The sequence below is a fragment of the Bombus terrestris genome, chromosome 6 (assembly GCF_910591885.1).
Source record: "Bombus terrestris chromosome 6, iyBomTerr1.2, whole genome shotgun sequence".
Taxonomy (NCBI): Eukaryota; Metazoa; Arthropoda; class Insecta; order Hymenoptera; family Apidae; genus Bombus; species Bombus terrestris.
In genome coordinates, this window is record NC_063274.1 from 5,600,667 (window position 1) to 5,626,718 (window position 26,052).

Sequence of the window (26,052 nt, forward strand, 5' to 3'; positions counted from 1 at the left end):
TATTAACGCGAACGAATATTAATCCTATCGTTTCCCATGAAACATAACGCATCTGCTACCGCCTAACGCTATCCTCGCTCTCGAACGCTTTTCTCTTTCTCGATTAGCTCTAGGACACGTTACTTTGTACTGTTCGCTCTACTGGTTGCTCTTGGTGACGTAAAATCCGAAACATTACTCGGTAACCCTGAATTCACGTATCGAAATCTTCGCACGAACGATCTCTGCAGCAATTTAGAAACGAAATAGCCAAAGGAAGATTATCTTTCAGTTCGAGTACTTTGAAACGTGAATCTTTTGATCGATAAACACTTACAAATCATATTAGATATCAAATATGATTTTGTTGGAAATTATACAGAGAAGATAGTTGCAATTATTTTCTTCTAATTATATTTAATTAATGAAATATTCAAGCCATTTAAACCATCAGCCTCTATACGTTTCATTGTAATAGCAACAAAGTTACCGCGATGTTACCGATAATTCTACGTCACCGAAATCTTAACCCTATCTAGGACAGTCGACCACGTGGCCTGACCGGTTTAAACCGGCAGCTAATGCTCTCTATTTATTAATTTATATTATTTAATTATTATTATTATTCATTACTTTTGTATATAACATAACTCTTTTTATAATAATAAATATTGTTATTGTTGTTGTCAATAACGCGCTAAATCTTTTGTTTAAATTTCTTTTTAAACCTGCATTAGATTCGCCTATCTAGCCTAAGGACATTAAAGTTCTCTCGAATGCTTATCTATCAGTCACCCTTTCTTCCCACGAATCCCAAGCACTTTATATCTTCTCTTTTCTCTCGCGATTGTTTCTCCGTACTCTTTTTAATCGCATTTCTTAAGCTGGCAAAATCTGCCCGAGCAATCGATCGTCAGGGTTCCCTTAAACGAAGAATTCTCGTTTCTTCTTTTCTTCTCTTTCTTTTTTTGTTTCTTGATTATGTCTCGGATATGGCTAGTTGGAGTGCGTTTCTCGCGTTCCTATCGGTATAATTTCGTTTCTGTCTAATCTGAATATATCAGTACGTGTACCTTCATTCAGATTAATTAAGTTACTTGAATTCCAAGAGGATTTTTGATGGAGAATAAAGGGAACGTATTTATGAATGTATGTCAAAAATATCGATTTGTAATTGAAAACATACATGCATAATAGAGAGATTTTATATATACGAAATATAACGGAATGTAAAGTTTAGAAGAAGAGGTATCGGTACATGTCAGTAAGTACTAAAAATAATCTGGAAATAAGATTACATTACTTAACAACTATTATTTTTTTGTCTTTAAGTCAACGAAAAACTGGGAGGTCTCGAGTTTTCTCTTAAAACCTGAAAGCATATTTAATTGAGTTTCGTTTAGTCAAGTAAATTCATTCGTATCGATATGTGAAATATTGCAAATCATTTGCTATCAAGAAACTTTGGTCATAGATGAGAACAAGCATAGAAATTCGAGTAAAATAGATGACAATTGCAGGCTGGTTTCGTATTACTCGAATTGAAATTTGTTGAATCGAAGTAACTTGACTAATCCATACGAAGTTTATGCGGTTAGTCTAATGCTTCTTCCCATTAAACGAACAGTAGCGGAAATATTTCGTTGAAAAGGAAATGAACGTTTCATCGAAAACAGACGGATCTTAATACAAACGATAGATTATTAAAATCTATGATACTTAATGGATAATTGTATACTTGGTATTTTGTTCACCGTGTTTTGTACCTACTCGTATGTTTGTAAAATGGAGGATTGACAGGATTTCGGGCATTCAATTAACTGAAAGACTAACTGGGATACAAAGTCCTGGGTTTCGGTATTTGAATATGAATCGATTCGATAAACTTTCATTGTCTTCAATGCGAAGCTAACGAGCCTCGATTGGATACGAATTCCGATCTTGGGATTCGAATATCGTTCTATTTAATGTTTTTTTTTTATTTTTTACTTTTTTGCCTATTTTCTGTGAAGCTCTGAGTATTAACAACGACTAGATTCTAAAATGTTAATTAGGTCACCGAGGATCCATCTTGTACGCCAATAGTGAGAATCCTCCTCCACTTGTTCATCCCTTTGAGCAAAGGATTAATGGCAAAGGACGAATATTTACTCTTAACGTCCACTTTCATTACTTACAAACCATATTGATCGCAGATGTAACGAGAGCTGCGACTTCTTACGAACGAGTCGTATAGTTGCAGGAAGCTTCGAAATTTTCATCGTTTGCAAATTTCATGTTTACGTGAATCTCGTGAAACTTATTCCAATGAAAACGGTTTGCTGAAAATTCCTGTAACCACGAACCACCGTATAAAAAAAAAAAAAGATTTTTAAGCGGCAAAGTTTCTTGTATTTTTTCCTGTTCGTTGAATTTAACGTAAACAACAAGTCAAAGGATTGTAAAACGATACTCTAATTTTAGCTATGGTCATTTTACGCGCAAACGAAAAATACTTCGACGAAGCAACGAGGAGAACGAGACCGGTCAATTTGTGATAATAAAAATTGTGTACGTTACCAATGAACGCGAACACGTGGATCGTTAAGAGGATAAAAAGTGGAGTTAGGCCCTTGTTACTCTAGAAAAGTACACTTACACACACTTTCCGCACTATTTTTCGTCGTGTTCACTCACTCAACGAAACGCAGCGAAAAAAAAAATCGCACCACACAGATTCTCACGCGCACGGATATGAATTAACACATTTTGTATGTCTGCCTTTTCGTAATTTGAACGCAGCGAGATTTTGTTTCTATTTTTCTCGGCTTTAATGTCTAGTTAAATTGTTTCGTGACGTTTCTTCGCTCGGAACCTCCCTCTTTCTTGCGGTATATCAAACGATGAATCGTGTCGTGTATTTTTTTATTATTTTCTTATGCTTGTCTTTTGTACACGTAATATAATAAACTATGCGACGCGTACACCAGTGTACAAGCGCCTATAAATATAATGTAAATATTTAATATACAATAATGTGTATAATATACTATATATGTATATCTTGTAACGTGTGTATATGTATATGTGTATATGTATATACATATATACGTAAAGTATACCGATAAATGTTATACATATGATACAGCTAACAACACTTTACAAACGGGGTCACATAAAAAATAAAGAATCACGATTTCTCACGTTTATTGACTGTGTACGTACGCGCGTAATTTGTCCGGTGTGCTCACGAGACATCACTGACTTAAACGTTTATTTTATGATTCCTATTTTTAGGTCTGAAATGATCCGAAACGCTTTTCTCGCTGAACCGTGAAACGACACAACCCTCTCCTCTTTCCTCCTTCTTCCCTCTTCGTTCTAAACACCTTCCCATCATCTCACTGTCTATGGTTCACACAAAAATAAATATATATGATATATATATATGTATATATACGAATATATTATATTATATATACATATACATATATATATATATATATATACACACAATACATGGTTTCTTCTTTCTCTTCATTTTCTTCTTTTTCTTCTTCTTCTACACTCTACGGAACAAGCGTTCGATTCTCAGAAGCACGCAGAACAGCTATTAGTCTAATAGACTAGGTGAAACCCTGAAAAGTTTACGTAGCTGGAAAATAGATATTATAATTGATAACGGGAACTGGAGGCGTTATACACGCGGAAACACTCGACAGTCGATCTACGAGAAAATAGAGTTCTTTTCTTTGTCTTTTTAAGTGTAACAAGGACAGATCAAGTGTTCGTCGTCCTCCAATTGTGGATACAATCGAATTGCAAGTTTAAGCGGGCGAAGTATTCGTTGGCCGAAAATATCGTACGCAAAGGATCACGACCTTTCCCTTTCTTTTTTCTTCTTTTGTAATTTTGAAGAAGGAGTTTAATATGTGCATATCTAATTTCTATACAATTAATAATATTATAATTAGTAAGTTTTTATAATAAGTATGTATATATATGTAAGGAAAATTAATGCAAAACTCGACGAAATGATTTGTAAGGAAAGAAACTAATAGGATTACAAAAAGCTCTAAACGCACATTATTTATTACTAATATAATGATTTTCTCAATTAAACTGGTACAGATACGACTTTGTATCGCTTATTTTCTGCCAACCAAAATTATTTAAAATGAGAGCATTTTTTAATGAGAAGTTCATATCTATTTTGGTATATATTTTTCATCTTGTCTTGTGTAAGGAGAAATAAAAGTGACTTAATAGCTTGTGTTATCCCCTTTACAAATATGGCTACCACCTATCTATATTAATAGCAAAAAATAAAAGGAACTCCCCTATGTTTCTAAGCTCAGTTTATAGACTACAGAATTAAACTATCGAAGCAGCTGCTTCTCCCTAAGTCTCTTAACCGAAATAACTCCTGCGTACAACGATCGAAAAATATAAGCTTTTAATATACAAGCCAAGCAAATAGTCGACCTGCTTATGCTACATGTGACAAATTTTAAGATAGAATCGAAGAAAACGTGATTCTAACGATATTATTAGCTGGGAATGCTTAATATTTGCAGGAATTAATTTCTGAATGTTGAAAGTAACGAATTGAATATAAAAAGTAACGGTAGCCACGTCGATATAACAAATGATTATAATTCTATAAATTTTGAAGATATGGAAGCTAATATAAATTTTAAAAAATTTGTAAATGTTACATTTCGCTTTATTTCTCTTTTCTTTCAGTATCTGAATATTAATTGCACAAGAAATTATTCATATTTATTGCTCAACAAATTATCCAGCCATAAATCTTTTTGTAGTACGTAATCCTATCGTTACAATATCTCAAGTAGCGTAGTTAATTGTTCATCGACACCTGTTTAAGGACTACATCGTCGAAGGGTAAACGTCGACCATTAACTTTACTATCCACCTGGAAATATGCAGAGCGGCATAATTCGCATCGCATCATCGAAACCTTTGTAAGTAATTGTCGTACTTCGTCCGTTTAAATTCGCTCTTTGACCTCCCACTTCCGATCATATTGCGTACATTATTATAACGACAAATAATTCTCTTCTATCGCTGAACATTATATATCTTTGACGCTCAACAATTTAATCCTTTAAGCATTGAACCACAATATTTATTGACTCTTTGTAAAAGCTTCAATCCCACTATCATCGCTATCGATAATAATAATTCCTAATTGAAAAGATGTCAATAAAATAGATCATCATAGTTATGAATTATTCTTCTCTATTTTCAGTCTGCGAAAATGGAGATAAAAATATTAAACTTCGATAAAATGTCATGTTAATCAGTCGTTGGAGATATCGAAAGAAGTAAACCGAAACCATAAATAGATACATGAATCGCTTACGCTATCGCACGCTTAGTACGTAATTCTCTTACGTAATTAAAATACCCAGAGATTTTTAATCTCACTTTAAATTCCATTGCTACGATGGTGGCAACGCTGAAAGGATTAAAACGACTAAAATACAGCAACAATCGCGTCTTTAACAAAAATATTCTATACCCCATCAACTAACGATTGTTGCGATCTCTCGTTTTTGGAGGACATCGACAGGTGAACGCAGGAAGAAGGATAGCGCTAATCATCCTCGCTTCAGCATGATAATACTGTCTAAGACCGCGTCATTTTTCCGCTTTCTCAGCACTTACAATTAGATCCGCTTCCTTCCCTTCTTAAATCTCCTCGACTTTCCAATTCCTCGAAATTTGCGCTCTTCAACGATCGCACTTATTCTCTCGATAAACGGTACAGCGTAGCTGGTACTTAGGTATGAAACATTTCGCGAGTCAACATCGAAAAAATACCGAACGCTCGCGTAACTAGAAATGGTGCTTTACAAAAAACCAGATGGTGGCGACTGAACGTGTCGGATAACAACAAATATTCTGCGACAAAATTGTCCAGTGGATTAATAGAAATTTAGCCTGTATTTTCTTCTCTCTTTTTTTCTTTTTTTTTTCTTTTTTTTTTTTGTTTGTTTATGGCGGGTGATACGAGATTACATAGATGTGAATTGCGACGAGGCGGAATTAACCGCGAACTCCTCTTGATTTTGACGGCTAAATCGAACATGCCTAATCGCACGGAACGTCTAAATTGATCCGCTCTGCAAGTGAACATTATCTTAGATAAGATACCTTACACGGGAGCAATTGAATCGTTCAGTGATTTCCACCTGAAAAAGGTGAAGTGTCATTGCTATATCTTAATAATTTGTATAATGACGCTTCAGCGTAGATAGCGATAAATACGTAACTTTCCTCGCTAGAATACGTTACAATTATTTAATTCCATTATTCCTCTCGTTATCCTCTTGTTATTTTACCGTCCGTGTGTAAGATTTTTTTTTTATCATTTTCTTTGTATTCTTCGTGTCCTTATGTATGTACAATCGAAAGCAGTGGAGTAGCGTAATTTTTCCTATCAGTTTTACATCGCAGCGCGCGTGCTGGAGTCGTGTCACAGTTTCTTCACGCGGAATCTTCGTCACATTGACAGTCTTCTATCTAGTCGCGATCGATAAATTTTTTTTAGTCCTTTTCTTTCCTACATTTCATGCGATTCGCTATACCGATTACAAGTTTTCACATACTATCTTACAACGAAATAATGGCCATTTAATGTTTAACGACGATAATGGTTAAATATTCTTACGTCTACGTTGGAACTGTGAAACTTGTAAAGAAAAGAAAGCAGAATATCAAACATCTTCTCTGGTAAAGCAAACGAGAATGAAAATGAAAATGAAAATTTTTAAATAATTTAATAAATTTCAAAAATATTTTAATCGTCATATAATTAATCGTAGATTCTATTGGAATGAAAGATATAATTTAATAGGATTGTGGGATTCGAGTATATGAAAAAATACACCGACTATTCCTCTTTAAAAAAATAAATCCGTAGGAATATCTCTCTTCTATTGGAACGTTCAATGCCATTCTTCGTTTGACCGCCACCCGATCGATCATCGATCGTTATTGAACCTATCTGCGATATGCAACTACCTGTTATTGGCCTGTTGTATCTTTGGCAATAGATTTCTGGGCAGATTCGTCTTTACAGATAAAATGAACATCGTGTCAGACTTGTTGGGATGTGATCAAATCGGTTTTACTAGAATTCTTCAGGATCGACGGTCCAGGAAGCTTCTGAGTGGTGCCAGACGTGCTCGAGGGTTGTACCATCATTGGCTGACCGTTTACCAGGACTATGGTGTCTCTCACGGAATTGTATCCTGCTGGTGGCCCTACGTTAGAATTATTTCATGAAACTTAGTAGATCTAGTAGATTGTAACATATAAAATGTCTGATTTTATTGTATCAATGTTTCCTAAATTTTCCTATTTCAACAAATGTCTGTATCTTTGTAGATGATTTTAAAACTAAAGATTTTTTATATCGTTTTAATTTTGTAATTTGTGCGTGTAGAAATGCATTTCTCTTAGCGTTTGATGAATATTAGTTCGTGTATGTACGTGTGCAAAGTTTTACTTGAAATTCTGTTTGGAATTCTCTAGATATGCATGACGTTATTCTACACATTGTACGCAATTTCTGTTGTTTCGCTTCCATTAACATCATGGTATGAAGCTATTAATTAACGTTGATTTATATGCAAGAAGTATACGTTATAGTTAGGATTTGCTTATTACAAGAGCAATAATTTCTCTATTATACGATGATAATTACATTAGGAGAATTTGTTTATATTATTACATTCTTCGTAATAAAAAAAAATTATTTGAAGGATATTTGCAGAAAATTTTCCGAAAATATTAGTCATGAAAAAGATTCCTTCCGCAAAATATAATTAAGAATTAATGAATATAATTAAGAATTATTAATCACCATTGGGTGATTAATAATTAGCAATTATCCTAAATATATCTAAATCGATTGTTATAATCCTTCACTGATAAAAGTGCCACTTATTACTTAGAATTCTACCAACCAATTTAATACTGTATAAACTATTGACACATTGCATATGCATTTTGCATATCTAGTTTTGTCACAAATGCATAGACAGGCTACTCGTCACATTTGTGCTTTACAAATAAAACAATCGTGTGTTGCTAGCGTTTCATTCTATCATAATTTGGTCGACATCTATGCGACTGATATATCATAGTTTTAAAATACGAGGCACATATTTTCTGCAGCACCCTGCGTATCCAACAATCGCGTAAATAAATATATAAATAAATACTCGGTCCAGACGTATCTCATTATCGATCACCGTCAGCGCACGATGTAAGCGGAGACCTCTACACAAATCCGAGATAATCTCGTTTAATATAAGAAAAACACTGTTTCCTTGTGTCAGTACAGTGTTAACCTTCGCTCAGGCATAATGGCATTGAGTGTCTGTCATAGCTTATTATATCTAAATTAATTATTATCTGCTACCAGCCGAGTTAAATGCAATTAGAACCGAAACTGATGAAAATTGCGCCTCGTACGACCATGCATCCACCACGCCGCTCCACGCTGTGCCGTGTTTAATAACGTAATACACGTCCTGTCGGATGATGTTTACTTGCACACGACTGGAGCTTAATCAAGTCCTTGATTACCTGGCGACGGTGTATGAGTGAGCGTTCTCGACGGAGTAGAAGGATTCCTGGTCGCAGGACCCCAATCAGAAGTCGGTTGTAAAAGCATTTTCGCGCGCCACCAAACATTCTTCCCGTTGCTCTTCTTCGTTTTCCCTTTTCCTGGTCTTTGCCACGATGGCCTGTTGTCGAGATCGTCGTCATCATCGTCGTCTTCGTCGTAGGCAGGACGACGACGCCGATCCCTCAGTTGATTCTGTAATGAATAACGTATTAACGAATGTATTTCAGTCTGTTTATATCTGGCAACATTTTGATAATATTAGTGAAATTGTTGATAAAACTATTAGGATACCAAGGTTGAGCTATATTATAATTATTACGAGAAGCAAGGGTCCTTTTTTTCTTAATTCTGAAGCGTCATTTACTATGCGCATGGTTGGTAGAAATATTAACACTTTATTGATCAGGCGGCTTTTGCTATAAATAAAAACTTGTCACGAGACTGGAATGGAAGGATTTTTAGAAAATGAAAGGAGACATTGATGGTTCTCTTCAAATTATCGTGTATTTTAAACCAATCGAGATATTAATATTTTACTTTTTAAAATACTACATTTATACACTTTTTTGGAAATGTCAAAGTATTTTCGATATTTATTTAGATAGAAGGAGAATGCTTGTAAGAAGAAATGAATGTAAAGGTAAATGATCGTAAAAACAGCGTGAAGTGTAATGGATCTAGGGAGATACGATCTCCGAATCATTACTGTCAGTGTATCGTCATTCAATGTAGCTATTATTACTTCGCTTTATTATAACTTATATAAAATCATACAGTAACTACGCACAAAAACTTTAACTCTAAACTAGTAATTGTCACGAAAAGGGGAAAAAAGCTATCGACCGATATGATAACTGGTGCACCTAAGTACTTTGTTATATTAATATAACTGTTTCTGTGTTACAATTATACATGACAAAACACTCGAGAACTGAAAGAACTTCTGCCTATGCAATCAAGGACTCTTATAATCGGCGTGCCAATAATCAATATTCCAATAATCCACATTCTATTGTATGCAGCAATCCTGAAACTCTCATTCAATTCCTCCGACTTCAAGAGACCAAATACTTTAAGTGTTATCGTGTTACTAAATTACTCTGTAAACGACGACACTCGTATTTTACCGCGAACAACGTCGAACGATTTAATTTTACTTACGAGAGCCACGCCAACGATGACCAATACTGGTATTATACCGACAACCCATCCAACAACGTCCGCCCATTTCGGATAAACGTAGCCACCGTATGTAAGCGGCTCGTATTCGACCCAATTAAAAAATAGGATGAAGAAGAGCGTAGCTGGTGTAACCACTTTCCACATCCACGTCCAGAAAAATCTCCAGGGACGACTACGAGGTCCGATCATCTGCTGCACGTCGTCGAGAAATCGATCCGCACCGTAGATCCAAGCGACCAAGATACATTCGCCTATGGCGATCAATAACACCGACCAATTCGCTGCGTATTTGTCCATCAATTGCAACCAGTACATACCAGCCTGGAAGTGCAGCGAAATGTGACATTTTAATTACGAGCAATCTTCTGGAACGAACCCTCGAGTGAATTATTTTTACAAATATAGTAAAATACTTTGAAGTTTTCAATTTATATATCATAAACTCGTAGAAAAATAATTTTAAAACTCTATCTCATTTTTTTTTTTTTTTTTTTTTTTTGTAACTTTTCATTTGGGAAAAGAAAGTATAACGTACATAGAACATATAAGCAGATTAAATATTGTGAAAGACGATAATTATTTTATTTATCGTATTCTAATATTTCTAAGATACTTTGGGGTATAGGTAACAGATATATAAAAGAAGATAACAGCTACGGATAACACTAAAATATTCAGACTGTAAAAACAATAAGACGATAGAGTAAAAAGTAGTACAGTTTTATAAATGGACGGGCAGTCTATCTGTTAGCTTACGGCAATAATTTAAGATACGCATAAATGCACTCGAAAGCTTCATCTGATAAGTATCGCGTACTTGTTATATATTAGTAGATATAATTATGTTATCAAGTGACAAGATTATGCATTACAGATTATTAATTACGGAATATTAATATAATATGAAATTACCTAGATGTGTGAATTAGATATAATAATTAAAATACATATATAATCGTAGGTTCCTAATGTTATCTTCATCGATATAATACATTTCTATAACTAATATGAAGCTTTTTATAATGATCACGTATTTTGAATTTAGTTGTGTATTACTTGGTATTTTTCAATCTTATAAATGAAAAGTGATTAAAGTTCGATAAATACAAGTTTCTAGTTATTAGTAACATTTAAGAATTCTTTTTCCTACGTCTGGAATTATTTAATTATCCTTTTTGGTATCAGTTATAGAAAAGAAATATTCGCAGTTTCTCCTATGTACAATATAAACTTACATTGGTAGTGAAAATGATACCACCGGCGTAACCAAATACAGCTGCTGCCAAGACAACCCATAATTTGTAATTTCTTAATGCTGGAAAGGCATCGAGGATCGCTGTGGTAACAGTTTCCATCAGAGCGAATTGAGAGTCGAGACCCAAAGTGAGCAGCATCACGAAGAAGAGCAGCGACCAAAGTGGGGCAACTGGTAAACGAGCTACTACCTATTTGTATAATATATTTTTTTAATAGCAAAAATATATAATTAACACAGCATGCTCTATATATATAATGAATATATAAAATATATCTTTTAATGATTAATGTATAGTATTTATACCAATGTTTTTGTCTGATATATATTTTTAGATACTGTAACATTTAACATTAAAGGTATTAAATACTAAATTTTAGAAAAAGAACATTTAAAACGTCCATAAATACAGGAATGTGTACCTAGTACACTGCAGCATAAAATGTAACAGTAGAGTGAAAAGTAAAATAACAAAATGACTAATGCCCTTTCAGAGATAGGTTCTTTCCTTTTGTATGAAAATAAAGAAGCCTGTAATCTGATTTGTAATCCTAAAGTCTTTCAGTTCTCCCTATAATGTCTGTGAATGTTCTCCCTATAAATGAACTGTATAAATACTACTAATACATAATAAACATTGATTGCACAATAATTATTAGACTACGAATGTTCATGTAAATTCGTATGTTTCTAGGCACAACCAAACGAAAATAGGCCCTAAATAAAGATCTACAAATATTATAACGAATATTATATATATTTTAGCGCACTACACATACATTCTGCACGCTTAAATTATAGTGGCTAGTAATTATAATTACACGTATCATTTTAACAAATCTAGCGAAATGTTAATCGAAATATCTTGAAGCGCGTGAAGAGTAAAGGAAAATAAATAAAACCAATACATGATAAATCTTTAAAAAATATTCATCAAACATAATTTCAGAAAAAAGAACTTGAGCCTGATCTAAAATAAGTTTACAAAAGGAAGAACGTTTTACGCTAATAATAATTCTATATTCACATACCTCAGGATAGACAATGAAAGCCAGTCCAGCACCCTGATCGACGACAGACGCGACGGGAACGTCAAGCTCGTGAGCCAGGAATCCGATCACAGAAAAAATGACAAAACCAGCGAAGAAGGACGTGCCGATATTGCTGACGGCGACGATCAACGAGTCCTTGTAACAATTGTTGGTGAATTTGTTGTAGGAGCTGAGCGTTATCAAACCACCCCAAGCAGGGCTCAAGGCGAAGAAAATCTGCACAGCGGCGTCGCCCCACACTTTCGCGGACATTAGCCTTTTCCAATCGGGCGTTAGATAAAAGAGAATGCCCTCGTCGGCACCGGGAAGTAAAATCCCTCGAATGAAAAGAGTGATCTATAAACAGAAAACAGAGTTTTTCGTTTACAGCTCTACTGACTTAGAGAGCGAAGAAAACGTGTATTAATAGTAACGCGTATTAGTAGGAATTGAAAAAAATTATCGCGATATTAACAAGTATGGAAAGTAAGTCAGATTATAGGATTCCAGAAGAAAATAAAAATTCTAAAGAAGCGTTGATGAAAATTACGCTTACCAGAACGACGTATGGGAAGAGAGCAGTGAAATATACAACCTTTCCCGAGCTTTGAACACCTTTGCTCAGACAGAGGAAGACGATAATCCAAGCCAACAGGAGATTCACTGCCATCGAGGGTCGAATTGAACCTGTCTCCTCGATGCCACTACTCATCCCCAACACGTGATTGCTGTGTAACGCATGATTGAAACGATATATTAGAAAAGTAGTTTAGTTCGCAACTAATAACTTTATTTTCTGAATTATGTCGCTTTTATCACTACTAAGTTAATTACACGATACAAAGCATAATTATTCTTTTGTTTGATTTAATAGCAATACTTGCGAATGTACTCTCCTTACTTGAAATATTCCTCAGCAGGTGGTCTTCTAATGGCACTAGTGATGTTTTCCATAGTCAGACCCATGGAGGCCATCTGAGTGGAATTTAAACATTTTGTTTTGAAGTAGCTCATGTTTTGAGACATACACGCCTCGGCAGCTTCTGGCATGAAGCAGTCTTCGGTGCTCCATGGTGGTTCGCACTTGCTCCATGGCAGTTTACCAGCTCCTGCACAAACCAATTAATATTTCTTTATTGATATTAAACACCGATGTTTCGATAATGTTCCCTTGGTCTAAGAGACGTGCAATGAATTATTTTTTATTGCGATCGTCGCTAAATAGATAGACGGATTAACGACGACACATTTCAATGGTTTCATTATTTATTATTCGTCTCTCTTCATGTTGCCTCCTCATATACCTATCTATTTTTCCAAGAACGAAAGAAAGAAGAAAAATTCACAAGGAATACCGCGAAACCTAGATACCCGTTGGCACTCGAAACGCAGTAACCTACACTCGGACGAATCGATAATTCACGCACCGTGATACTGTGTTCTCTCGTTCATAAAACTTATCCGACACAAAAATCTTTTTATCCTTAAAAAAAGGAAAGAAAGGAAGTAAAAGATATGTAACATTATGGATAACACTATAGTTAAATCTCACCGGCCACGGAGACGAAGATGTAATAAAGGGTCCAGGCGATGATCAAATTGTAGTAGAGCATCACCACCGAGCTGACCAACACCATTCCATATCCCAAGCCGCGGAGTAAGGGGCAGAAGCGTTTGTATGCTGCCACTGGGCCAAGGCTCGCGTACTGCCCTGTGGGAGAGAATATTGCAAAAGAGAAAGGAAAAAAACAGCTGAAGAAATGGATCGATAAGCCATTTGTGCCAGGCCTAGCTGTGCACCTGCAATTTACACGGAATATCGAATCGCAGAACAGGGGTCGATATCACGAACGGTTCACTGGTTCGCCTAAAAATAACGTTACGTAAGCCTGGTAACGAAGAACAATCGTTCATTGATCGTTCTATTTCGGTAAATCAACAAGCGTGGACATGGGTTGACCTTGAGCACAAGATGACCATAAGAATGAGGTTTGCATTCTTATCACGCAGCTGTATGTCTATTTCCGTGTGGTTTCGCCTCTATGCCTTTATGGATGAGATATCTTGCGACGTAATTTCGTTCATGCGATGATATAAGCGAAAGATCTCGCGAAATGTCTATTTTTTTTCGTATTTGTTATTGAACGTTGTTTTCTGTGGAAAAACCATCCCGCGTATTTTGTGATATATTCGAATTTTCTGCGAATTTATGGATAAGATATCTCGCAACGTTTTAGGCGAGATAAAAAGAATAGCTGCATGCTTTTGATAGGAAAAATAAAGTCTGATACTATTTACTTTGCGATAGATCTAACGTTAAAGCGTCACGTATTTTATGCTTCGTCATCGTAATGATGTAGTTTCGATGTCCTCGATGTTGCCGATCCAACTCGTAATATTTAATAAATATTAATATTTCTCATTCGATTTATGTTATTTCCTTTCCTTCTTTCTCATTTTTCTGACGTAAGGGAACAGCTGATCGCTGCTCTTGGAAAGTTTCAACGTGGATTTCACCGATATAGAATTAATCGATAGTTATTTGGTGGCGTACTGTAGTAGCTTCGCGTTCCAAGTATTCCAAGATAGGTGCGACTGTTTTCTAAGAATTTTGAACTGGCCACTACAGGACAGGCAGATTTAAAATAGAACTACTCGATTCTTTTCATTACCCTTCGCGAGACTGTAATATCCGCTGGTCTTCTGAACACGAAACACGAGGAACATATATATTTTTCAATTTCGATAATTTTACAGAGAGATTGTACTCGATCGGATTTGAAAGCGGAAACAACAGCTGTTCATTTTCATTTCATTTCATAGATTATGTAATACCACAGCTTAGCAGCGATTAGTTTATAGCCCTTTGCAATATACCGAACATCCTTCATAATATATCTTATCCTAATACTCTAGTGATTGTTAGTTACCTATTTACATTACATTAAATAAACGATATTCTCTTACACGAAAACGAAGTCACTTGATTATCCAATATAACATCAAGATTCTACCGTGTCAATATAATGAAATACTTGTACATTGTAACAATGTAACAATTAAACGCTCCACGTATAGATAAGAGAGATTACTTCACTTACCTAAGGAAAGCTCCATGAACATGAGAGGAAGCCCGGCGATAATGAGCATTATCGTAAACGGTATTAAGAAAGCACCCCCTCCGTTCGAGTAGCATAGATACGGAAATCGCCAGACATTGCCAAGGCCGACGCTGTAGCCCAGAAGAGACAACAGGAAGTCGAATTTCCCTGTCCATGTACCGCGTTCTGGGTGTTCCTCTTCGCCAGCCTGCAATGGTGCCTGGCTGTTCGCCACCGAGTACTTGTCTTCGTTCTGCTACAAAGGATACATCGAATTCTTTTATTCCCATTCTGTCTCCTTTTACTCTTTTATGCGATAGAAGATGGTTCTTTGTGCTCATCAGAAGTTCGATAATTCGTCGATGAAAGATACGGAGTCGAATTCATAAATGTTCGTGAAGGTTATGGTCAGCGGTTCTCAACTCTCGAGTTGAATTTCCAATGAAATTTGAAGTTTAACGTTCGAATATCAGAACAGCAGATCTTTCAACGTCAAATAATTCCACAAACTTATCTAGAATCATGGGAAAATTATAAATTTACCATTGTAATATTAACGTATCAGGAAATTCCAACATTTCGTGTAGGAAAGTAATTTACCACGTTTACTCGTGGAGGGAAATGTTTTGATTCCAAGAGCGGGACGAAGTAAATTAAAATATTTTCATGACTGCAATATCTGTTTCTTATACTTACCCATGTTTGGATAGAGTAACGAATCTTGTAAGATAAAATGTTAAGATACGTCTATGAACATATTCTGTAACGAGTGATTTCCATAATACACAATTCATAATGGCATCAGGCAATACCGTACACGTTTTACCAGATAATAAATCAAATGATCCTTGATTTAAAACGCACTTAAAAAGTCACGAAGAATAAGAGAAAATAACGAGCCACGACACGCTAAATAGCAAGTACTTAACTTCGTTCATGGCGTAAAAGAAATTGTAATATCGTTAACCGTCGAATCAGGTCAGACCTCCTAGAACCAGGCGGATTCCGCGTATTTTCCTTTAACTCGTATTAACTTTGAAAATCCATTTCGAACATTCCTATCTCCATCCTAGCGTCTTAATTATATTACCCGCTTTAACTTCGCCCTCTTACGTTATCGATCACAAGGAATATTACCCTGGAGATTTCTTTGAAATACCAGCGCCCTGGTTGAGAACCGCTGTACCGTGTCAAGGCGAAAGGTCGCGGAATTTTCGCCATTTTCCTTGGTATCGATAGTTCCCCAATGGTCGATGGATCGACGTATGCAAACGATGTTACGTAAACGAATAGTCGGAAGAACGAAATCGCAGAAATTCTACGAGGTTTCTCTACTATGCAAAGAAAGATAATGTGAATAGTAACGACCATTGGGAAATCAACGCTAACAAATTGCTTCGACGTTTCGATCTGTCGTGTATCGTCTAATTTTCACGACATCTTGAACATTACATACAGATAACAGCTGGGTGTAGCTTTGTAGGACACGCGTGTCAAGTGCAACGTGGATGATTTATGGCTGATGATTTACGTTCTCCACGCCGCGCCGTTTCGTACTATTATATTTAAATTGTCTCATTCTTGGAAACATCAATTCCTTTTGCATGCATTTGTCCCCCTCTCTCGATTTAGCAAATATACTAAATATTCTCTTCTCGTTTACTATAAGCTATTTATTTGTAACATTTTACAATTACGTATTTACAATTACTAGAGCCATCTTGTAAATATTTTGCCACAAAATTTACAGTAAAAATTTAGAAAAAGATTAAGATATCAAGATATTCAATATTTCTATCATATTAGCATGCATTTCTTTCCTCATCCTAATTTGTTAAGTGTAATATTGCCTGCATTTGTTAAACCATCTGTTTCTAATATTTTTGTAAGTAACGTGACATCGAGACTGCTAAAATTTGTCAATGGAATTTAAAGTAATTGGAAAAATGAAAAATATCGAATAAAATGCAAAGGTGGTAAATATTTTGTATTTCATAAACGAATATCAAGACACTCGGTCATTTGATAGAATTTATATTAATATGATTCAAGGTCCATGGTATGAGGATTAAGTCGTCAAAATTTCGTCAAGATATTTAGAACAATAGCAAACGTACAAATTTTTCATTAATGGCATTTTGTGTTCAACTATATAGCGTGATAAAGTACGCGTGCACTGCGTGAAAGCGTGAACTTTCCATGATATTAATATCTTCTAGCCATCGAGGAAGGGTGTGATAGCAGACTGCAGATGTTTATGCAAATTCATATTCATCATGGACATAGCTACAGAAATAGAACTTAAATGCGATTTAATTAGATATCACAAGCATTTTACTTTTTGCACATTATGTTCATATATAATTTCTATGCATTTCTTGCGCCTTTAAACTTATCATAAGTTTTATTGAAAATATTACTATGAATGCATAAATACACGCAGTTTATACGAGTACCTTAATTGAGATTTCACCTAGAAATTAGAAACCGAGACTTTTGAAAATCGTAATAAATAATTGAAAACAATAATTAAAAGAATATCCCTTGCAAGAAATTCGCTAATTAATCTTGCTGTAAATTATTTTTTAACCTCGATAATAGTAACCTACATCGTCTTCTAACTTATCGTAATTGATAAATTATCGAACGTTCTTCGAAAATTATTTCTACGAAAATTTATCGATGAAACAGGATAGACATTCGTACTCTGGTAATTTAGAAATAACGAAGTTGAAGGAATTATAAAAATGATGAATAAAAGTCTATTTAATATTGGCAGCTAACCTTCTTCCAAGTAAGAGCATGCTTGGAATTGATTTCGCGGAAAAGTGATGCGCATTTGAGACGGAGGTGACCCGCGTTCCAGTAAAATTGCAATAAACGTTCGAAATGTCTTGAGACAGTTAGTAGATCGTAATAAATCATGAAATCATAGCGCTGATATTAAATGCCATATGATATTGAAATTTGATCAGGTATTTACATCCGTATATTTACATATGTATAATTGTTTATATCTCGACGATATTTGTATTTCGTTTTATCTTTTTATTGCTAGTCGGTCGAAAAGATGAGATTTGTTTTGTTAGTCGAAAAAACATCGAAAGCCATCGAAAGCAAATGCTTCTATGTATTGCTAATGCACCAATCAGTGTTTGTGCTCTTAATTATTTGGGATTGCGTACCTTGCCTTTAAATTCCATTTAACAGGATCTCTTGAACATTTTCTCTTTCCTACGTCTCTGTGTACATCATTTAATGAATTAGTAAAACATTTTTTACATCTCATTCGTTTATATAAGCTAACTGTATATATTTTTCTCTAAACATTGATTTCAATGGATTTCCTTAACGCCATGTCCTTTTATTGAAAAATTTAGTTAAATTAATACAAGAATACGCGATATGCTACATTCTTTACATTCTCTTATATATAGCGGCTCATTACACCATCGCACTTCACTAATAATCTTTCATAGTCGTACAATTCGATCAATTTGCAATAATTTCTGACTCAATTATAATGTTTTCTCTCGTAAACAAACAAAATTATAAAATGACGAAGTGTCTCGAAAATGTATATAGTTTTCTTTTATGTTTGTTCAATATTTCTCGCAAATGCTCGTTTCTATCCTTGTTACCTCTAATTACTAGGCTTTAATTTTTACTACTTAACGTATTTACCATTTAGTGCTTAATTATCGTGAGTTTCGCGTATACACTAATCCAAGTTGCTAACAACTTTAATTAACTATTGTCGTATCGATATTTCAGATTATCGGTGCTTAGTATTTTTAGAAAAGAAGGATGCAATATATAAAAGGAAGATCTTCCACAAGTAAATAATTATCGGCGGAGTATCTTTTCTTTTTCAAATAATTTTGCTACCCTCTTTGTGTATTAGCTATCGTTTTCCGATATTACTGTTATCAAATGATGTTAGCTCGATGCTTTCCATTCTCCGATGTTCCATTTTTCTTTACCCCGGTGTCAATAAATTATATAATAAATTGTAATATAAATTAAAATATTTTCAAATTACTGAGAACAGGGTTAATCTCTTGACGGTATGATAACGTGACGAACAATTCCCAATATTTGCTGCACTATTGTCAGATACTAAAACTATATAGATATATATCAAGTCTCTATAGAAAATAAATAGCTATCAATGATATTTGAAATACAAAATATATACTATTATATTTGACGACTTGCTCGAATCTCTGTCTCTCGGTGAATCATGTATCAGTGTTAAACGTAAAAATCTCCAAAAACTTCCGTAATACTTTCTACCTCCGATTCTTAACAAAAGTTAGACTAGAAAATCTCCTTTACCATTAGGAAGCTAAAGGAGAATAAAAGAAACGCGAAGAAACGAGAAGAGACTGGCAAAGAAAATGACTAACCATCCGCTATGTCAATTCAAACAGACTTTAATCAATTCGAACGTAAAGAGAAAGAAGATCTGACATTAAGGAATCTGTATTCGACTCTGTCTTGTCGTTAATTAACCCCCTTTATTACGAAAAGGAGGAAATAATTAATTCGACAAAATGACCGTTTTCGTGGAAAGATTTTCATCGGGCGAACGTTTGTTTGTCTGATTGCGTAATCGACGTTCGCATTAAGGTCTTTGCCGACTTTAGTGTTTTACAAATTCTCGCGGACGATTCATTAAAACGTTTGCCTTGACGCTCAAGAACATTAAGTTTTCGCGAATCGATTAAAAGCCGAGAAACTCATTCAAGGAAATTTCATTTTCGAGATGGATCCCAGCTCTCCGCTCGGAGAGCTGTTCAGCTCTGGCCATCGATTTTCCCTCGAGCTGCGTTCTTCCTCAAGAACATCAGACCGATACTCCTCGCTCGATAGTCGAATGAAAATCCTAAATCTTCGACGGTGCGGCGAAATGTCAAGCATCGACAGGAGCTGGATGTTGCGACCGAATTCCTCGCGTTTTTCCACTTCGATGGGTCGAATCGAATATCTTCCTTACCAACTTTCCTCGATATTTCGCTGTTATTGCGGTACGTGTGTTACAATCGAACTAGTTTCGCAAGAATTCCATTCGACGTGTATTGATTCGATTTTAATGTGAAACTATTTTTACACAGATCGCTATGACTCGTACTGGAAAGGGAAATAGGAATCATTACTGGAAAAATTTAAGGGACAGTACAAAAGCTGCCAATAATAAAAAATTTGGTAATTAAATGAAAATTGAATAAGATTTTAAAATTGCTATGTAGAGGAGATGAAAGCAAGAATCGATAAAAATTATTGTAAGAAAAATTGAAAAAGCAAAATTAAGTCCAGTAATTAATTAAGTCCCAAAATTAACTCCGAAGTAAAAGGATTATGAAAACAAATTTTTGGAAAAGGAATAAAGTGGTATCACGAAATATTAAAATGATCATTTCAAAAGAGACTTGTATTATTGCATCTACTATGCAACAATGTCTCTTTCTATTAAAAAGAAAAGAAAACAATATACAAAACGAATGATTAAAAACAAACCTTCTATTACCACGAAAAAGAGAGTGTAAATTTAATGGTGTTATAACGAGGACGAAGCGGACGGATCCTGGAAATGAAATAAATGGAGAGGAAATTCAATGGTCTTCGAGGCGTCTGTAAAACGATGTAATTTTAAAGCGAAAATAACGAGGAACCAAGAAACAATGGTGTCCGTGAGGTTGTATAAATGTCGCGTAGCGAGAGTTGACTGGGGGTTGGCACAAAGAACGACTTGCATCTTGAACGATCGCAGGGACGAGAATGCTTCGTGCTTCCCTAGTGTGTGCGCGTAATTTTCAAAATTCGAGTCTAAATCGGTGAAAAAGTCCCGACAAGTGCATTCTCCTGGGCAGCTGTGAGCCGTTGCTTTCTTTCCCCTTTGTTTCGAGATCTTAATCGTCGTTTAATTCTCATTTAATTTTCTATCTGTCATGTTGAAGTATTTCAATAATATACGTTTTAGTATAATAAAAAAGAATAAAAAGAAGAGAAATAAAAACGGCGAGAGAGAAATAATCGATATGATTGGTAAAATATTAAATAAAATCTAATTTTCGTTGTTTCAATTAATCTAAATTCTAGATAATTAGATTTAATTGTTTTGATGTATAGTTATGTCTAATTCTATCTTAATTTCTATGTTTAAATTATAGAAATATACGTGGAAGGATCAAGGAAAATTCATAACATATTAAGTAAATTCTTATTTTCGTTATTTTCATTGAATTAATCGAACAGATTTAATTGATTTGGTATACCGTTATGCATAGCGTGACTATTTAAATTATAAGAAATTGTATGAAAAATTTATAATACTTACGTCCCAGCATTCCAGATAGGAACGAATCCTTGGTGAGGACTCCTCCATTCTCTAAACTGGCACCGAACGCTTCTACGAAGTCAGACGAATCTTCTCCTCTTCATGCTCTGCAAACGTCTGAGAACTCGTACTGGCGCATCTGTTCTTGATTCACTAGTGTCCATTGTTAATGTATAGCTTCGTCCTAGCGGTAAACCTCTATATATCTTTCGTTTCATCGATTTTTCTACACCAATTTCTTCCCTCGATGTTCATTCTTCAGAAACTTCCTTCTGTTTATCTCCTAAAACAACACACAAACACATACATTAAACCATCCAGTGTCACAATACATTATCATCTAGTTACAATTGCACGCTTGAAAAAATTATATTTCGCTTCAAACAATGTCCATATTGCTCGTTAACATCATTTTTGCTGTTTTAAACAAACATTTACGATCTTTCTGATCTTTTGGGCGAGTTCAAACGAAACGATCGGTGGTGAATGATAGAAAAACAGCAAGTCGAAAAAATCAACATCTCTAAACAGTAATTACTCGCGTCCTAATTGCTGTTATCAAGTTCACACCAGATACATGGCCAGGCAGTAACGTAGCTACTTCTTGTAGCTGACAGATCGGGTCACGCCGTATTTCTATCCCACCCACTATTTCCATCATTCCCTTTTCTCGCTGTTAATTGCGGAACTCGACCAACGATACAATCTAGTGGAAATATCCTTTACACCAGGATAAATAACACGGCAGAATATTCTTCCCAAACGACTGTGCAACCTTCGGGTAAACCGTATCGCGAATCGTTAATTTCGAGGATACTCGCGAACGTGTGATTATTCAACTTAATAGGAATTGTCGAATGATGTAATGTAATTATACGTAAAACAATGTAATGTACTTTGTAACATTGTCAGACCTTCGTTCTGAGCGGCAGAAGACCCGCGATATCGACATTTATGAAAATACGATTGAAACGCTGTTGAATGCAAGTTGATTAATAATTCATCGAATATCGTAATTGAAATAATTAGAGTACGATTGAAATAATTAAAGAATTACTATTCGAAAAATGATATTCCATTTAAATGAAATCTCCGTTAAAGATTCCTATTAAAACTAGGGGGTGATTGCTTTGTTTTAGATGTTTCAATCATCCCCTTAAATTATTTGATTATTTAAACGAATTAATTATTTCGTAATACGATACACGATTTATATTACGACATATCGATTGTTCTACATTTATAGTGCCATATTATTCGTGTAACAGAAACGTGTTTCAACCCTCAAGTTATTCATTGACGTTTCAAATCCATTCATAAATTATTCGATTATTTAAATCAATGAATTATTTCATAACAAAATACACAATTTATATTAACTGTTATTTACTGTTCTTACGGTTATTAACTGTTTTAAATTATAACAACCTCGAATTGTATCCTCGAATTGTTGATCAGCTTTCGTTATCTTAAATCCATTCTAAATAATCCCATCAGTCCTTAAATATGTACAGCCATGCATCGATTACCCTAACAGCTCTGTTTCCATAATCTATTTTACGATATCGTTTTAAAGAGGCGCTACAAGTCGCTACAACAGGATGCAATTTTCTCCGGAAAATAACGCGTGCGCGTCCCTCGCAGCACCTGGGAACATTCCGCTAGGGTAGTTTTCATCGAATAACACGTTCGCGGCGCAGCCACTCTACAAAGAAGTGAAAACGCGGTATGGATCGCTTGCACGGATGGACGTTTACAATTTACGCGATGCAATTAGAATTAATCGAAGGTTCGGATAAAGATCTCTAAAGATAGAGGTTCGATCTTGAAACTAGCGAGAATAGACTATGGAATGGATAAATAGAATGTTACGAGGAGACGATATCAAGAAATTAGATCATGGCTACGATATTCCATGAGAACGCGAGATATGGTTAATGTTAACCGTCAGCTGTTGACCTTGTCCGTGGCAAACTTTCGTCTTTAACTTCTTCGTCTGAGGCGGAGGGGTGCAACTTAAGTGCGTTCTCGCTGCGCAAAATTTTACCTCTTCCTCGTCGAAGATAGCCATAGAACATTTTCATAATCGTTACAGAAATTCTATATATCATTTTTATTGCGTTTTGTTGAGAGTTTGCGGGTTTAAGCGTGATAATTAATTTGCAATTTGCTTGAAATATTATATATTCAATTTGAAATTGACAAAATATTATCTAGATTATAAATAAAATTACTCTAGTATTTTAACGTTGTCTAATAGTGATAAATACTGTTTCACAGTGTACGCTTAATATGCATTAATACAAATTTTTGCGAACTTTATGTATTTTAAGTGTAGAATTAATATTCATAAATTTGACAATTGTTTGTCAATTGATTTAATGTAAATAGGAGGGAGGATTGATCCAAAGAAACAAGTCGCAAGAAACGACTTGATGATTTTCAAAAAATTGTTGATTTACCAAAGATTTAACGAAAGGTTCATGTAATCGTTGGGATAAAAAGTAACTCGAGCGCGTTTAATACACGACGCCACTATAGTCACGCTTAAATGTCACCCGGCTGGCCATGGTGGCAGTTCACCCAGTACGCTATACACGTACCTTTGCTCACGGTCTTACGTAAACTCGATAGTGGATTCTACCTTTACGAAATCTGTGTCAGTGGAGCCCTGCACCGAACTGTACGCGAAGCTTTCGAGTAATCGCATATCAACGCGATCTGGATCGCAACTGAAATCGAATTTATACGAAACGCGTGAAATCATGACACTGTTCCAAATGAACAGGTAGTTGAAAATCTCGTCAATTCACCCCTGGACGATCCATTTTCGATGCAAACGAACACACTAACGAAGGAGAAAAATTTCCACGCAACGAGATGATTTTTCTCGAATCACAAAACGAAATTTCCGACAGTGTTTTAATCGGCCAGAGTCGATCCGTAGCAGTTACGTAACCGCGGGACGAATGTCGTTCACCGAGTGGCGTTTCGTCCCGGACGAGAATCAGCCCTCGAAACGGGCGCGTTCAATCGCACGCACCTGATTATGCTCGGTGACGCAATCCAGTCGGTGCACATCCTCCACTGGGATTCCACTTGGCCGGTGGTCGATCAGCTGTCGTCGCGGCTGGCAGCGGTGCTCGCGCTGCCATCGGAGAACTTGGCGAACCCTGTGCCAAGGTCAGAGACACGCACTGTCACTGCTTCTCAAGGTCACAGCGATGAACCGTACCGCGCGTACGTCCACGGCACGACACGAGATAACACACAATCAAGCAAAACGATTCGACAAACCGAACCTCTTTGCGAACCTATCGTGCGTTCTTTCTTGTTATTCCACGTCACACCGAGTACATTATAACGTTACATGGTGTATCAAAACGATGATACCGAGACCGACACCAAAATCATGTATGTTGTGTGTGTCTCTGTATGTAATAAACGAGAACAAGACGAGAAGAAGAGCGAAGAGGCAAAGATAGACGAGACTAGACGCGGCGAGACCAGACGAGACGAAATGAGACGAGACGGACGGACAGACAGACAGTGGAAACAGTCCGTGCCCGGGCAGCCAGCCAGCCAGCCAGCCTGCCTGCTTATGGGAGAGCTTTTCTACTTGCAGCACCCCCAGTCGACCCTGTCGAGCCTCGAACTCGACGGATCGATCGATATTACTGCTCCTGCGAGCTGCGTCCTACCCTAAACCTTGCACTCTCTCTCCTCGGCCACTTCACCACCTACTCTCCACCTCCGAGGTGCCCACCTTCCACTACGTAGCTATCGTTTACAGCGAAACTCTTTAACTTTCGGAATGCTACTCGACCTTGCGTCGCCACTGTCTCTTTGTGCTCTTTTTTCTTTCCCCCATTCCTTCCTACTTTTCTTTTACATTTTTTCGCCTCCGTTCGTTCCGTCATATAGGTAACTCGTTCGCCACGGTACACATGCACGGTGACGGTCTCGTTCTTGATGATGTAATTAGCGGTGTTTGCTCTTTTGATTTAGGTAAGAGGGACTCGTGTATTTCTCGTTTCCTCCATACCTCGTCGTCGAGCTCGGGGTTAGTAATTGCTCGGTGCTGCAGTGCATCGTTTTCGTAATAGGGATTTCTTTCTGTGTCTTCTGAAATTCTCCTCTCCATCGCTTCGTATTTCAATACGTTGATTGCCAGGTGAGATTTATGCGTACATTTTCGTTTATATTTCATCTACGAGACAATATCCAATTATTACAAAACATCGTATTACGGTAAAGGTTATCTATTGATCGTCGAAAAACGTATGTTTTACTTAACGTGTTATCTAGTAGTATTTGCAATATTTAAGAGTTTCCAGACGATATGATATTCATTCTATTTTAATCATCCTAAAATTAGAAAAACCCGTCAGATTGACGGTGACCATCTTGACAACCAACCTGTGAATATTTGTTTTCACATAGAATCTTTTTTAATATATGTTTACTAACCATCGGTAACTTTTAATATAAGCGCACCAGTGTAAAGTTTCTGTTCTTAT

The 26,052-nt window shown here is 35.8% G+C and overlaps 1 protein-coding gene across 6 annotated transcripts; it reads right to left on the minus strand.

Annotated features, from left to right (window-relative positions):
- Positions 1-1,344: 1,344 nt before the first annotated feature.
- On the minus strand, positions 1,345-25,227 carry LOC100644846 (sodium- and chloride-dependent glycine transporter 1). 6 transcript variants are annotated; one of them, XR_001098765.3, is made up of 12 exons: positions 24,576-25,222; positions 21,533-21,815; positions 15,193-15,448; positions 13,644-13,802; positions 12,993-13,200; positions 12,648-12,819; positions 12,092-12,448; positions 11,041-11,250; positions 9,785-10,126; positions 8,581-8,815; positions 7,009-7,250; positions 1,345-6,507 (listed from the first exon to the last, which is right to left on the minus strand). XR_001098765.3 is itself a non-coding variant. In XM_048406974.1 (12 exons), exons 3-12 carry the CDS (start codon positions 18,393-18,395, stop codon positions 7,084-7,086), a joined length of 2,121 nt encoding a protein of 706 aa, XP_048262931.1. In that variant the 5' UTR covers positions 18,396-18,434; positions 21,533-21,815; positions 24,576-25,226; the 3' UTR covers positions 1,345-7,083. The 6 variants fall into 6 exon arrangements, 5 of the variants coding, with proteins under 5 accessions (XP_048262931.1, XP_048262930.1, XP_020719021.1 ...); XM_048406974.1 differs by adding an exon at positions 18,378-18,434 and having other exon boundaries at positions 1,345-7,250; positions 15,193-15,445; positions 24,576-25,226; XM_048406973.1 differs by adding an exon at positions 18,378-18,434 and having other exon boundaries at positions 1,345-7,250; positions 24,576-25,226.
- Between the last annotated feature and the right edge of the window lie 825 nt (positions 25,228-26,052).

Bases quoted from the DNA above. Each gene is read 5' to 3' on its own strand.
- LOC100644846 (XM_003395874.4), bottom strand. From the start codon at position 21,580: ATGGAGGAGTCCTCACCAAGGATTCGTTCCTATCTGGAATGCTGGGAC. The intron at 15,449-21,532 runs GTAAGTATTATA...TATCCTTTGTAG, and splicing joins CCTATCTGGAATGCTGGGAC to CAGAACGAAGACAAGTACTC. The intron at 11,251-12,091 runs GTATGTGAATAT...TTATACAAATAG, and splicing joins CTTTCATTGTCTATCCTGAG to GTAGTAGCTCGTTTACCAGT.